Source organism: Zootoca vivipara, chromosome 1, assembly GCF_965207765.1.
Source record: "Zootoca vivipara chromosome 1, rZooViv2.hap1.1, whole genome shotgun sequence".
NCBI lineage: Eukaryota > Metazoa > Chordata > Lepidosauria > Squamata > Lacertidae > Zootoca > Zootoca vivipara.
In genome coordinates this window covers 12,608,347-12,623,218 of record NC_142582.1, presented here as the reverse complement: position 1 = coordinate 12,623,218, position 14,872 = coordinate 12,608,347, and the positions used below count along the sequence as shown (strand labels likewise).

The 14,872-nt window shown below is 42.3% G+C and overlaps 1 protein-coding gene across 5 annotated transcripts in view; it reads right to left on the bottom strand.

Annotated features, from left to right (window-relative positions):
• The window catches only part of HECW2 (HECT, C2 and WW domain containing E3 ubiquitin protein ligase 2), a 174,813-nt gene that overhangs the window by 75,462 nt on the left and 84,479 nt on the right, over window positions 1-14,872 (bottom strand). For 4 of the 5 annotated variants that reach the window (XR_015946283.1, XM_088653442.1, XM_088653479.1 and 1 more), the window contains 5 exons: window positions 12,984-13,078; window positions 11,424-11,496; window positions 8,371-8,540; window positions 7,324-7,466; window positions 1,644-1,744 (listed from right to left, as the gene is read on the bottom strand). Coding sequence is in view for 3 of the 5 variants with exons in the window: in XM_088653442.1 (XP_088509568.1) it covers window positions 1,644-1,744; window positions 7,324-7,466; window positions 8,371-8,540; window positions 11,424-11,496; window positions 12,984-13,078 (582 nt within the window). In the remaining 2 variants the exon portion in view is untranslated. Of the gene's footprint in view, window positions 1-1,643; window positions 1,745-4,469; window positions 4,564-7,323; window positions 7,467-8,370; window positions 8,541-11,423; window positions 11,497-12,983; window positions 13,079-14,872 lie in introns of those variants that run through there. The other variant, XM_088653606.1, reaches the window with a different exon arrangement.

Below are 14,872 nucleotides of genomic sequence, written 5' to 3'. Positions count from 1 at the left end.
GTGCTTAAAGAAAAACAAAAACAAACATTAAACATCTAATTAACCTATGGAAGGCTATTGCTCACAAAGGCAGAATTGATACTACGTGTAGAAACAGCACGTAGCGCCTTTGGTTGGTCAAAGGTGAAAGGCAAAGAATAAAACCGCTATGCTCTGTATTTAAGTTCTTTGAACCCAGGCAGCTTTGACTGACAGGTTTCCTGGCACAGCCAGTGAAGTTCAGTTGCATACATGAAAGGCACTGTTAGAAGGCTGGTAGATGGGCAGCAGTGGTGTGAGAATATCTCAAAGGATATCTCAGTTTGGGGCTCAGGTTATACATTCCAAAGCAGGGGGATTTATGGGGAACTAGAGACATACTCATGGAAAGGCCGATCCAAGTCACAGTGGGGCAGCTAGGGAAGCAGGTGGGGCAGATAGCTACACAGAGAGTATATTCAGACTCACTGCAGCTTTCTTCCGCAGGATCATTGGTGAGGTTGGGGGGGGGAATAATCTTATGAAATATACCATCATGAAAATTCCTGCAATGCTGTCGGTTCTTTCAAAACCAGTTCTGGAGCATGTATGGTGCTCAAGGAAAGACACTTAACTGCTTTTCTGAATTGCATGCTCTTGTACGTGAAAGTTAGGCTTAGCACCTAACCACACATTGATATATGTGGGTGTGAGCTTTTTACAAAACGGCAATATAAACACTGCCTGATTTTTTTTTTAAAGCAAGAAAGCCAGAAGCACATTCTGTACCACGGTGCCTCTAAAACAGATCAAAGGTTTCATATCAGCTCGAGCTTTCAGTTTTATTGCAACATAAAATGAACAGCAGGTGAACATAGCATTAGATCCGCATTCCCTAAATAAAGAGAAAGAAAACTTAAAATATTAATTTATAGATTTATACAGCACCATCGAGGTACTTTACAGAAAAAGTTTTATATAAAAGGGCCCTGCTCCAAAAAAATTAGCAGTCTATGTTTCACTCTATTTCCCCCCACCCCTGGCAAATCTGAGAATGTTAGATTTGGGAGTATTACTTAAAATGGGAGCCAAGAGGTGACACCAGTAGCTTTTCTTAACAAAAATCAAAGCTTGCTAGATACATAGAGACATCTAGGCATACTTGCGCGCAACAGCAATTATTAAGGAAGTAAGGAAATGGTCAGACAAGGATTATTTATGTAAATAAATCAACTTGGCTTATCAATTTATCAACTTGGCTGTAATCAGATACAAGAGATTATAAAATGGAAGATGTAGCCCTGCATTTGTCTGTGTACAGTCTTGGTGGGCAATAATTTGGAAGGATCTGGTTAGGAGGGGTGTAAAGGCATAATTTTGCCATTTAGTGGTAAAGGGTGGAGAGATTAACAAGATACAGAGTGGGAGGGTGGGGAGAATTGAGATTCTTTAAGATGCATCGGTTTCAATTTCTATCCTTCTCCTTCCCACCTCTCTTTCATTTCCCTGTGGATATTTGGTTTTGTGGATAGTGACACATCTTTTACATACGGCTGCGGTTACACTGAGTTACAGTGCACTATAAATCAAAATATGGCTCAAGACACTTGGAAAGATGTAACCGACGAACATTAAACACCTTCCACCCAACAGCAAATGTGCATGTATTTGTTGCAAACTCTCACCTTCATGGATCGAAGATGTAATCTCTACCTTGAACTGAAGATAGCCGCTTACATGGTCAGCTGGAAGCCTTCTGCCAAGGTTGTAGCTGAGAATTTGGTCTCTGCGAAGGAGAAGAAATATATGAGTTCTCTCTTGTGCTTTGTGTAACTTTCAAAGTGCTTTCAACCACACCTGAACAAAACAACAAACAAACAAACCAGGGGAGACAGTTCCACAAAGGTTTCCACTGAAAGTATCACCACCATTTTTGTTTGTTTGTGTTCAGTGGTAGAGAAAAAGTCCAGATCAATTTTCAGGAGAGATGAGAGATACAAGGCAAATGGGCCGGTCTTCCTTGTCTGACTCTGCTCCAGGAGAGGGCAATGAAACTATTGCAAGCAACCTGATCCAGCTAAGGAGAACTGTATATGGAAGCAGGCTACCAAATATTTATCAATAGATTTGTTAGTGAATTTGGGCTCATGCAACCACCAGAGGCTTATAATGCCTACCTCAAAATCAAGAGAAAAGCACCACAACCCCTTAAATCTTCTCCAGCTTGGTTCGAAATCTGAGCCAAAGAAGAATTATTGGCTCCCCCACTTGCCTCTGCTGCCCTCTCCTGTCTCCAAAAGCCATTTCTCACACTACCCACCCTCAAACATACTTCCTTGTTTCTTTTGCTCAAGCCCTTGGGAGAACCTTTTCTCTCTGTGTGCCTTCAGTGCCATGTCCACCATAGCAAATGAGTGACAGTAAGGGAGAAGTTTGTTTTGGCAGTGAGGGGGATAAAGTGGATGGCTTTCAGGAATGGCAGTCCCATGAATTGGGTCAGGAAAACCACCCAATATGTTCTGATTTAAGGGAGGAGAGAGAAAGAGAGTCTGGGTAATTTCTGAGTTAATCCAAGGTGAACTCCTGGGAGCTGTTTCACATCTCTCCTCATCACTTACAAACCAGGATCCACACTGTAAATTTGATGCACATCCAGATGTGGATGTTGCAGATCTGCAGAATGTTGCTCTCAATGGGATGTACCTCTGGATGTCAATAAGGATGTGGTATCTAGATGTGCAGGCAGACAGCATCCACATGAAGACCTGCATTTATATGCACACACCTTAGTTACAGTGTAGATCCTGTTTCTACATGCAAATCCCCGTCACTGGACCAGAGACTTTCTGTGCTAAAATGGAGGTTTTACAACCTGCCAGTACAGTATGGCAAGACAAGGAATATCAGTATCAGCAATAAACTGACACACTCCCTCTTTTCCCTCAATTTAGAGCATGGGTCAGCAAACTAAGGCCCACAGTCCGGATCAGGCCCAACTGCCTTCTGGATCTGGCCCGCGGATGGTCCGGGAATCACCACATGGATCGCCAGCACGCACGTTCTTTCCCTCTCCCTCACACGGCGGCTGTGGCAGTGCCTCCTCCCTCCTCTTGGCTTCCTCCAGCCCTGCCTAGAGGAGGAAGGGGGCTGGGCTTTATTCATCCCAGCAGCAGCAGCTATCGAGCAGCCGCCATTTCAAGCAGCCCCTCTCCGGAGCCCTTTCACGCACCGCTCATCGTCCCTCTGCTGCCGCCAGCCCTTGCCGCTCACAAGACACAGGTAAGCAGCCACCAGGGCTCATAGTTATCTTGCATCATTTTGTTTCCAAAATATAGCCCAGCCCCCCATAAGGTCTGAGGGACAGTGGACCGGCCCCCTGCTGAAAAAGTTTGCTGACCCCTGATTTAGAGTTTTGGTAGTATGAGGGCTACTAACTGGCTATGTGGAACGGTTTTATCACCACAGCAGCAATTTAATCCCTTACTTACTGAGATCACATAGGCAACGGGAAAATAAAACTTTGCTTAAAGGAAAAATGCCAAAGAAGAAACAGTGAGGAGAAGCAGCAAGCTAGAGTGGACAAACATGTAAACAGTAAGACTAAGAGTGATCATTTCAGGCCACCCAAAAGCCATTATCTATTGCTATTTTGTTGATGCTTCAAATTATGTTTTACAGATATTTACTGATGTATCTTATTGCATTTTATGTTGTAAGCTGCCTTTAATGAAAATGTGGGTCATAAATATTCAAACAAATGAATATTTTTGTGCAAAAAAAAAGTTCACCCCTGAAAATTTAGCACAATGCTAGTTTTACTTTCCTCTGTTCTTAGCAACATACTAAAGTAGTCACAGAGTGCACACACACACAATATACAGCCGTGACTGACAGATAATGGAAATAATGATAAATGAATCTACTGTATTTCCTTTAACTGTCAGATACTCTTCAAATTCGAAAAAAGAGTATAATTCAGTGTTACAAAATATTGGTAAGTGGAAATATTCTGCCCCCTGGTGGCTTAAACAAATGTATTTATATTCTCTTTTCAGCTGAACACTACAATAAGAATAGTGAACTACTACAGGAGATGGGAAATGAGCATGTGAGCAATTAAGCAATATCTCAAAACTTGCCTAGAATAGTAATGATGATATTCTGGTACCCAGCAGTGTGCAAATTTATTTAAAACACCTCTATCAGACTAGCATATCAGAATTCTTGAATTTCAGATTCGAATCAGATTACTATATCAAATAAAAAAGCAACATAGTACTCAAAATTATTTGAATACTTAAAAAAAACCCCAAAAATTCCAGCATTTCTTAAGAAAATAACATTTTGTTCTTGAGACTATGATCCATGTTCAAAGAACCTTAAATGTTTTAGAACACTAAAAAGCAACTAATTGGCCCAATGGGATTCTCCTATTGCCGGGGGCGGGGGGGAAGCTCAGCCAAAGTAACCTAATCTAATCTTGTCAAATCTGCAATGTATTTTTTTCTTACCTGCATCAACACCACCTTGGAAAAAGCTGACAATTGTTTTCAAACTGAATTTGTCTTTCTCCATTTATGCAACGTGTTATTTTGGTGGGGAAATCTGCGAAAAAGGAGGCCATTTGTTTACAAGCTGATTTTATCCTTGATAGTCATGCAAGAAGCATGACAACACTGTGCTGAACTAGAAACTTTACAGAATTGAGGACAGGCCGTGTTTAAAAATAAATAAATCTATACTATCACCCAGACTGGGTGCCTTTCACAGTCAGTTGAAAATGTTCCATGGACTTCAGAATGTTCCGAGTTCTACAGGAGGAGTGTTTAAAATAAAGTATTCCCAGTAGGGATCTTCTACATCCAGCTGAAGCCAATAACAAGAGACCTTTAGTTTCAACTGATCTGAAATGTGTAACTTATTTGGCCCCATCCACCAGGAACTTCTCCTTCATAGGTCTCAATAAAAGCTAATGTTACACAAGTCATGGATAAAATTGATGGCGTAATGAATCTACTGGACACAGTCCATCAACTGCTTAAGACGCCCTGGGAGCACTGAATGTATTCCCAGGTGCAAATGCCTCCATCAAGCATGCTGAAGCAGCAAACCACAAGCCATATGGGGACTGTACATTGATGAATATTGCTTTTTTTAAACACTAAAGCAGGAAGCGCGTAGCCAACTATAGTGATGGCAAGAAGAGGCCAGACCCGGTAGCAACAAACCACTGAGATCCTTCCTCTGTTAGCGCTGCAGTTACTAGGCAAGGTGCGGAAGCCCTCAGTGGACTTAAGAATTTCAAGCTGCATTGGGACTAGGGTGTTTCACACATCTGAATGCTGTTAAGTGTCATTTGTCAAAATACTTTGGGCATTTTATTTCATGTTCTATATTGCATGGGCTCTTATTAAACACTACGCCTTGTTTCCTCTTAATTGCTCTTTTCCTATATGATTATATATACAGTATTAGGGTTGCCATATTTCAAAAAGTGAAAACCAGGACACAAAAGTGTCAGTTTGCATTTCTTAGTGCAGAAAGTATTGATCTGATGTGTAGTAATAGTAGTAGTAGCAGCAGTAGTAGTAGTAGTAGTAATGATGATGATTATTATTATTTGTACCCCGCCCATCTGGCTGGGTTTCCCTAGCCACTCAGGGCGGCTTCCAACAGAGATTAAAAATATATTTAAAAATCAATCATTAAAAACTTCCCCAAATAGAATAGAGGTATTTCCTATTCTACTTAATTCAAGAGGGTTCTGGAAGCTTCTCTGTGTTAAAGAAACAAGCAGAAGGTTCATGATGTTTGAGTACAGCTGGCTTAAACTGGTTCTCTTATCTCATTCTGTCAAGGTCATGCTAGCTATAAAAGTAAGGCCAGAAGGAGCCTGGGTTTCACTTTCTCTTTCTATCTCTTTTCCTTCTGGTGTGTACATTAGTGTTAAGGTTTAGTCTAATTATAAGTTATTGGGACCCAGGTGGTGCTGTGGGCTAAACCACTGAGCCTAGGGCTTGCTGATCAGAAGGTCAGCGGTTTGAAACCCTGTGACGGGGTGAGCTCCCGTTGCTTGGTCCCAGCTCCTGCCAACCTAGCAGTTCGAAAGCACATCAAAATGCAAGTAGATAAATAGGAACCGCTATAGCGGGAAGGTAAACGGCGTTTCCATGTGCTGCTCTGGTTTGCCAGAAGCGGCTTTGTCATGCTGGCCACATGACCTGGAAGCTATACGCCGGCTTCCTTGGCCAGTAATGAGAGATGAGCGCGCAACCCCAGTCGGTCACGACTGGACATAATGGTCAGGGGTCCCTTTACCTTTACTTTTACCTAAGTTATTGCAACTTTAGGTCTGCTGCCACTGGATTTCTTATGGACAGTGCCAATCCTGAATGTATTGGATTTGTGACCATTCTGCTCATTTGCCTTCAGTAGGAGTAAAGCTCCTACTGGATGAAATACAATTGCCTCTGGTCTATTTTGGGGGGAATCCTGCAATGTGTTTAAGTTTTTACTCTGCTAACTATACGTTGGAGTTCTGCTCTGGATCAATCTTGAGCAGAATTCCATGTTGAGCTTTTCTTGTGTGCAAAATCTCACTTCCGACATGGGCTGCCATACGTCCAGATTTCCCTGGACATTTCAGTAATTTTACACCCAGACGCTGTTTACGAGGACTAAATAGTGGCTATGTCTGGGAAAGCATACACTCACCCCCAACCTGTTATTCAACATTTATAGCACATCATCAGTGTAGGTTGAAAATTTGACATTAGGTAAGATATATTCTTGTGCAACTCTTCACTGCTGGCGATGTACAAAGCAAGTGAACCTTGCACATTTAAAAGAATAGTCACTGGAGACTATAACATAAATGTGACAAAAAGTTCATTAACGTTTAGAGAGAGCATGCGATCCATTAAAATATTAGTGCTGCCCTAATCTTCAATGAAATTAGTTGCATCTTTCTAATTAACAAGAAGATAGTCTGAAGTGTTTGAATGGTATGAAAAAAACAATACAAAATGTTCTGAATAAATTTGCACACCACTGTAAGAACCTGTTCTCCCACAACTCAACATCTTTTGACAGACAAAAAGGATTCAAAGTAGATATAAGCAAATGATAATTAGAAAGAGTGGGACAGCTTTTACAACAGAAAAACTTTTACTGCTAGAAAGAGGGAAAACCTTTGAATACTTTGAGGCAAAATTCAAATCAAATTGTAAGTTTACAAAAATGCTTGGCTTCCTGGTAAAGTAATTCATTATTGGATTTTAAATTATTTATATTTTGTTAGGGAAAGGCAAACTTCCTTTTCCTCTTGGCTGATTTAAAATGAACAATGAAAGCATATTTGTTTACCCTATTGCATGCCTTTCCAATAGTCTCTGGACTGGTATAGTAAGCTTCCCAAGAAAACGCTTGATGATCGGCCGACTCTTCGCAAATTTATCTTTGATTTCTATTTCCAAGACGTCTGTTAGAAGTGCTACAAAAGAATATTTCTGGAAATAAGAAAACAAACATATATTTCATATCACACTCAAAGATAGCAACTCTTGATTTGCTCAGCAACATCTGAGTTCAGGGGTACGAAACAGCCCCCCCCCCACATATTTGGCAGGAAAATCACAGAATAAATCTTAGCCACACATGCAAGCAGCCTCATGAACTACCATTCTTAGGTCTTTTGTCACCAAGAAGAACGTAGGGCACAAGGAAACAGCACGTGCTCCAGTTAAATGAAGCATCACTTCGGCGGTAAGCTACCAGAAGGTATTGTAATGCAAAAGAATAAGAGAGTTTTGTTCTAAGAAAAGATAATCCAATTAGCCTACTTTTCACATGAACTGGAAGTCAGAATCTATATTCCTGGATAAAGCAGAATGCAACTGGGAGGGCTCCAGTGGGCTAGTGACAGAAAAGATTTTCGTTCCCCAGATAATGCGGGGGGGGGGGCAGACATGCACTTACAATTATTAATAATAATAATAATAATAATAATAATAATAATAATAATATATTATTTGTACCCCAGCCACTCTGGGCGGCTTCCAACAAAGATTAAAAATACATTAGAATGTCACACAATAAAAACTTCCCTGAACACGGACTGCCTTCAGATGTCTTCTAAATGTCAGGTAGTTTATTTATCTCTTTGACATCTGATGGGAGGGCATTCCACAGGGCGGGTGCCACTACCAAGAAGGCCCTCTGTCTGGTTCCCTGTAACCTCACTTCTCGCCTTGAGGGAACTGCCAGAAGGCCCTCGACGCTGGACCTCAGTGTCCGGGCAGAACGATGGGGATGGAGACGATCCTTCAGGCTGTAGGAACTCTTGTCGGCAATAACCCAAAGAAAGAATTTCTACCTCAGATACTGAGAAGTTCATTGAAAGCCATCGATTACCTCTCTGTGCCAAACAGGATTTGTTGTGTTACTGATGATAGTAGACCGCCTTTCCTGGCCATGGTGAGCAAATGTAGGGAATGTGCTCTTCTTTCCAGGCTGAATGGACATCTTTAAGTAAGGATCAGGGTTGAAGAACATTCCTTTCTTAAGCCCAACTGCCCTAATGTCTTTAAAACACAGAAGAGGAAAAAGAAGAACAGAAAACACGGCAGCAATTATTTTTCGCCAAATGCCTTTACTCTGTTATCCAGCTTATCACCAAGTGTTCTGACAGCATAGGACAAACTGATAGATAGGCAGGCTTCAACATGGCTTCAATATTTATTGTTGAAAAAGCACACATAAAACAAAACAAAACATCAATTCTACATCATGCAAACATTATCTTGCATCAGTTATTCTATATTCGGTCAGAAGAGCACAATTTGGCTTTTGAGGGTGGCAAATAATATTTATAAAGGACAGAGACATTTAACACCACATATTACTTCCAAAAGAAGTATGTCAACTGTAATGGAGAAGTGAAGCACACTAAAACATGAAGTTCAGTTTCCTTTACATGTAGCATTTGCTAACTTCTTCAGAAAACAAATGCAAACTCCAGTTTGAGATCAACTGTACTGTTGTGTCAGGTTTTTAATAACTGTGTCAATATGGTTGAACATTTTGCCCATTGTTTATTAATTTGGTATACCCATCTCAATTTTTTAAAAAATAAACCTTTTTAAGGTAGTTTGTAGTCATTAAAAATCATTAAGAACACACAGGAAGTCCAAGTGGGTGGGTTATCTACAGTTAAAACATAACTGAAATTTTAAAATGCCAATTCCTTTATGGGAATGACTTTGTCTCATAGCTGTGCTGTCATGTTGTTTGTTCAGATGTTAGGCATTTGGTAGAATAGATTGATATGTACATAGTAAGCTGTGTTATACCAAGTCAGATCATTGGTCAATGTAACTCCATATTGTCTACACTGAATGCCTATGGCTCTCCAGGGTTTCAGACAGGGAGTCCTACCCAACACTAACTGGAGATATCTGGGAATGAAGCTGAGACTTGGTTTCATGCAAAACATGTGCTTTACCAGTGAGTTATGGCTCCGCCTCTTGTTCAGTGTATTAATCTGCATGCTGTTGAGGTGCTCGTTAAGACATGGATTTATTTGCATAGTGCTGGAGATAGCTAATGCTATTTTTCTAGAAAAAGAGGTGCCAGAACTCCACCATGAACGAGGGCCTCTCTCATTCTCTTAAAATGGCAATGGTATCCACCTGAGAGGTGCCAGAACTGAATTCCAGCGAGTTCTGGCTGAAAAAAAAGCCCTGGAAATAGCTAAATTAGTGGGTGCGATAATCATACCAACTTCCTGGCTAGAGGCAAAAGAATTCTATTTATGCAACTAGGCTTCACATAGCTGCCTCTCATGAAACACCTAACCTTTGCTTATTTTATTTTACTTTGTTAAAAATAATAATGATAATGGTGTGCTAATAATAGACGAAACGTTCATTCCCAGCGAAGAGACAAAAGGTGTTAGCAATGGAAATTCAGTGGAAGATCAAGGCATTCTAGAAACCTGTGAAAAATATAGGACAGGGTAAATGTGCTAGCCTTTGATCTGGGGTTTTTATCAGCAGTGAGCGAATGTTAAAATAGCGACAGTGATAAATGTGCATATAATCTAGGTATAAACAAGAGAGAGCAAGAGAAGTACAAGCTGCTTATATGGGAAGCACAAGCTCAAAAATACAAAATTCTGCACATCTCCAGGTTGTCCTTCAACACATATAGGTAAAAAAGTCGTGTTATTGGCATCTTCTGAACAGATTTCAGAGTTCAGCTGCAGCGATGTCTGAACAGATTTCAGAGTTCAGCTGCAGCGATGTCTGCAGTTTAGCAACACCACTTCAAAAGACACCAGTTTCTCAACTCTTTTCTATACAAAACCAAAAGCACTCCATGAAATAAATCCATTCTGCTAACTGCTCTTCAAGTTCTGATAAGGTCTGCGCCATCACTTTTAATTTTGACATCTTTATACTGAGTACTTCAGCAGAAGAACCATTTTTGGAACAAGGAGGTTAATCTGTCCAGGGAGCCGAAAAAGTGTGAGCAGCGTAGCTGAACATTCTGGCTCACCATCTCTGGGTGCCTGTCAAATGCCCCCTTCACCCTCCAAGATAGCTGTTTCGCCTGTCAGTTCACATATAATATCAGATAGATACAGAACAAGACTCCTGACCTTACAGAAGATGTTCCTTGCATAAAGGAAGGATCCGAGGTGAATAAGCAGCCACAGGAACACTAACCAACTCTCAGGGGTGAATCAGTGCGGCTGTACATGCAAAATTGGGCTCTGTGTCAGGTCCAGAGGGAGCGGCAGGTAAGAGAAAAATCCCTTTGTCTCATCTCACATGCAGATCCTCAGTGATGCTTAGCCTGGGAGTCAGAAGGGCTTGCCACAGTATCCATTTCTTCACTGCTAGCTGGAGCAAAAAAGTGCCCTTGGCTGAATGAAGGTGGATAACACAACACTGGATGCCTATAACCAGGGAGCTCTCTTTTTTCTAGAAAAAGAGGTGACCAGAACTTGTTTAGCTTTTTATGTTGTTGAGCTTTTCCTGGGGCAGAGCACCAGCCCCAAGTTGCACCCATTCACCCTACCGTTTTGGGGTGGGGGGGCACTTGCGCCAACGACCTCCGCACCGCCACAATCGCCCTGCCACTCGCAGCCCCAAGCGCCATGCTGCCAAACACCTCTGTCGTGCAGCCCTGAGCGCCGTGCAGGGGGACAGCACCACAACACTACAGAGCTGCTGGAATGCAACAAAAAGGTGCCAGAACTCAGTTCCGGTGAGTTATGGCTGGAAAAAGCCCTGCCCATAACCACACACACACACACACACACACACACACACACACACACACACATTATATCCTTCCCCCAACATTTACAGAATGAGCAACATTTCCTAAAACACAAGTTCACAATACCTTGATTTAAAGTAAAATAAAAAAAGGAAAACAGAATTGAAAAGTATTCTTACCCGAGAGTGTAAAGCTGACTAATTTTCGGGAGTGCTGGCTTGCCGAACCACCTTCAGTACCCTCTGCCCCCGTCTGAAAAGAGGGGGAAATTATTGTGCTCACTTCCGAATGTGAAAGTAGTATGCAAACTGGAGAAATAATCTATAACAAGGGAACAGAATTGTGACAGACCGCCCAGTGCTGTTTTTCTAGAAAAAGAGGTGCCAGAACTCGCCACGAACACCTTCCTCATTCTCTTAGAATGGCAATGGCACTCACCTGAGAGGTGCCAGAACAGAGTTCCGGTGAGTTCAGGCTGAGAAAAAAAAGTCCTGGACAGGCCTAAAACTCTGAGTACAGTGGTACCTTGGTTCTCGAACTCACCCCATTCTGGAAGTCCATTCGACTTCCAAAATGTTCGCAAACCAAGGCGCGGCATCTGATTGGCCCGGAAACAATGCAGACAGTTGAAATGGACGCTTGGTTCCCAAAAAAAGTTCGCAAACCGGAACACCTGCTTCCAGGTTTGCGGCGTTCAGATGCCGATTTCTTCGGGAGCCAAGCCGTTCAGGAACCAAGGTACCACTGTAAATAGTAATCTGTTACGGCCCTCCAATCATTGGAATTTCTTAGGGTAAAAGGCACTGCTTGCTTCCAATGGGTCAGTAAGGAGAGTCAGAAGAGTCAGTGAGGGACCAAAGTGGAGGTCTCAGAAGCTGAGGTGCTGGACCCGCTAAAGGGCCTGGCATTGAGGTGAGATGGAGAGCTAGTTCTGCTGTAGTGAAAAGGAGGACCATGTGCTTTGAGACACTCACAGGGTCCAGGGCAGAGACCGTGCTGGGTCACCGTGGGACAAGAACAACATGCTAAACTAATTATCAATGGCAAGATTTCTGAAGAGTGCAAAATAAGTAAGGGGACCAGACAAGGCTGCCCACTGTCATATTTATCTTGGTGCTGGAGGTGCTTAACAACCAGATACGAGAGGACCAATCCGTCAAAGGCATCACTCTGGGAACGAAAGCTTACAAACTCAAAGCATTTGCTGATGATCTATTAATTATGACCGAAAACCCTAAAGATAGCTTAACAAGAGTATTAGAATTGATCAAGAACTTTGGAGAAGGAGCAGGCTTCAAACTGAATACTACTAAAACCAAATTGTTGGTTAAAAATGTGCCATCACGGGAAAAGGATGAACAGTCTTGCCATCCCTATGTGATGGTTAAAGGAATCCAGGGACTCAACTTGGTTTGGTCAACCCCCGAGAGGTCCAGGAGAGCATCCGGGAAGTGAACAGTGTCAGTTCCCGGGCTTTTCACCTACCTCAGGTGTTCACCCTTGGCTGACCTATGCTGGTGCCCTGGGTCAGCGCTACCTGCAAGGGTGCAGAAAGCTAGTCGAACCAGAGCCTATGCAACCACTCACTTTTCTGTAATCAATAAAGTTGTGGCCTAAATTCTGCCAAAAAACAAACTAAAATTTGAGTCAAATGTGTGTTTATTTAGCGGGGAGGTCTCTGGGTCTGAACATGCAAAACAGATTGGCTTGGTGTCAAGCAATGAATAAAAGATACTTACCATCACAGCAGGGTTTTTCACAGTGATACATGGAGTTGTTGCTCGCAGGGCTCCGCTTATACCATGGTAGTATTTAAAGCAGATCTTTATTTCAGCTGGGGGGAAATAATGGAAGGGTGGGGTAAGAGTATGCAGAACTCATTAAAGATTCACATTACTGAATGGAAGCAGTCAGTCAATGGAACAGCTGCTTGGAAACATACGGCTTGCAATGCAACAACTTGCAACCATTTGAGAAAGATAATACCTGTTACTCTATTAAAAGATCCTCTTAAAGACTTGTGACAATGAGCATACTGTTAGGGAGACCCCTGGTATATTCCCTATTTTTTTCTTTCTCGTAGGTAAGATTGCACCCTTACCTGCAATCCTACTATTTACAGGAGCCAACTCCTATTTGAGGTGGCAGCCCCCCAAGTTGATGGGTATTGCCATTGAAATGGCGTGCATGTATGCACTGTGTCATGTGATCAGTTATGTGGGGTGGGGCTTACCTGACCCCCCCCCCCAAAAAAAGAAATTATTCAAGTTGGCACCCCTGCTACTATTATACATCCCCAGTATCCTCAACTGCATCAACTTTAATATATTACCCCAGTACTGATCAGGAAACAGTGATTTCAAAGTCCAGCGGGAGCTCAGGAATGAAGGGGGAAGAGACTGAGAAAGCACTGGGCCCAAGCCAAACAACCAGGAACCTTCCAAGGCTGAGACTTTCAAGCCTGCAGAGTCTGTGTCTCTCAGGCCCAGTCCACTGAGGCGTCAGCCTCTTCCCTGACCCACCTCACCAACGTAGGTGCTATGCCCGGCATAAGACAGGTAGTGGAATGTTCTGGGTCAGAGAGATGCCCTTTAAGGCTTTGAGCTCCTCACAAGGGAGCATGGCCTCACAAGGGTAGTTAACGTTCATGGGGCATAAAACTGAGATTGGTTCGTGTTAGAACAAGTTGTCTGCCCCACTGGGCTCTGTCTGGGGCCCTGAATGACTTATCCACAGCTGTCTTCATTTGCAAGGCTCGATAGTCCAGACTGAATCCTGAATAAAAAGTTCTTCCTAGGCCAAGTGATAATTTCCCCCCTTTAAATTTCTATGGATCTAGAATTCTAGAATCTAGAGTAGGCTTCCTCAAACTCGGCCCTCCAGATGTTTTGAGACTACAATTCCCATCATCCCTGACCACTGGTCCTGCTAGCTAGGGATCATGGGAGTTGTAGGCCAAAAACATTCGGAGGGGCGAGTTTGAGGAAGCCTCATCTAGAGCATGGTTTTTTTAAAAAACCCAACCAAACCATATTTGACAGCTTTGTCCTGACTTCCACAACTGCTGCATGAAACAAAAGGCCCATTGCAGTTTCTGCAAGGATGCTATCAGCTCCAGTTCCAAGCTGTATTTGAGTTGAGCGGCACAGAGCTATTATTGAAGGTGGGGGGCAGAGATGTGCTAAGCAAGCAAGAGAAGCAACAAAAACATGGCTCACTGAAATGTACTCAGGCTGCAAACAATCAACCTCCCACTCCAGAAATATAAAAACACACACAAAGGCAGCAAAGTACTTGAAAGGCTCAGAGCCAAGATAAGATGCCAATAAACAATACTGAGAGGCGCCCTAGAAAAATAACGAAAGCACATTCCCCGCAAGACTACACTTTCACTATCTATTTAGTTAGGTCTTGCAATAAGTTTTTATCAGGTGGAAGCCAAAGCCTTCACCGTTTTTATTGACTCATGCAACTTTTAATCAAAACACAAGGACATAGAAACATTGAAGTATGTACTCGGGATTCATAGGTCTGATAAAGTCAGAGCCAAAACATTAATTCCAGATCCAAGCCCAAAACAAAACATGAAGTTTTTTGTTTTTTCATTTTCAAAAGAGAGAAGATTCCG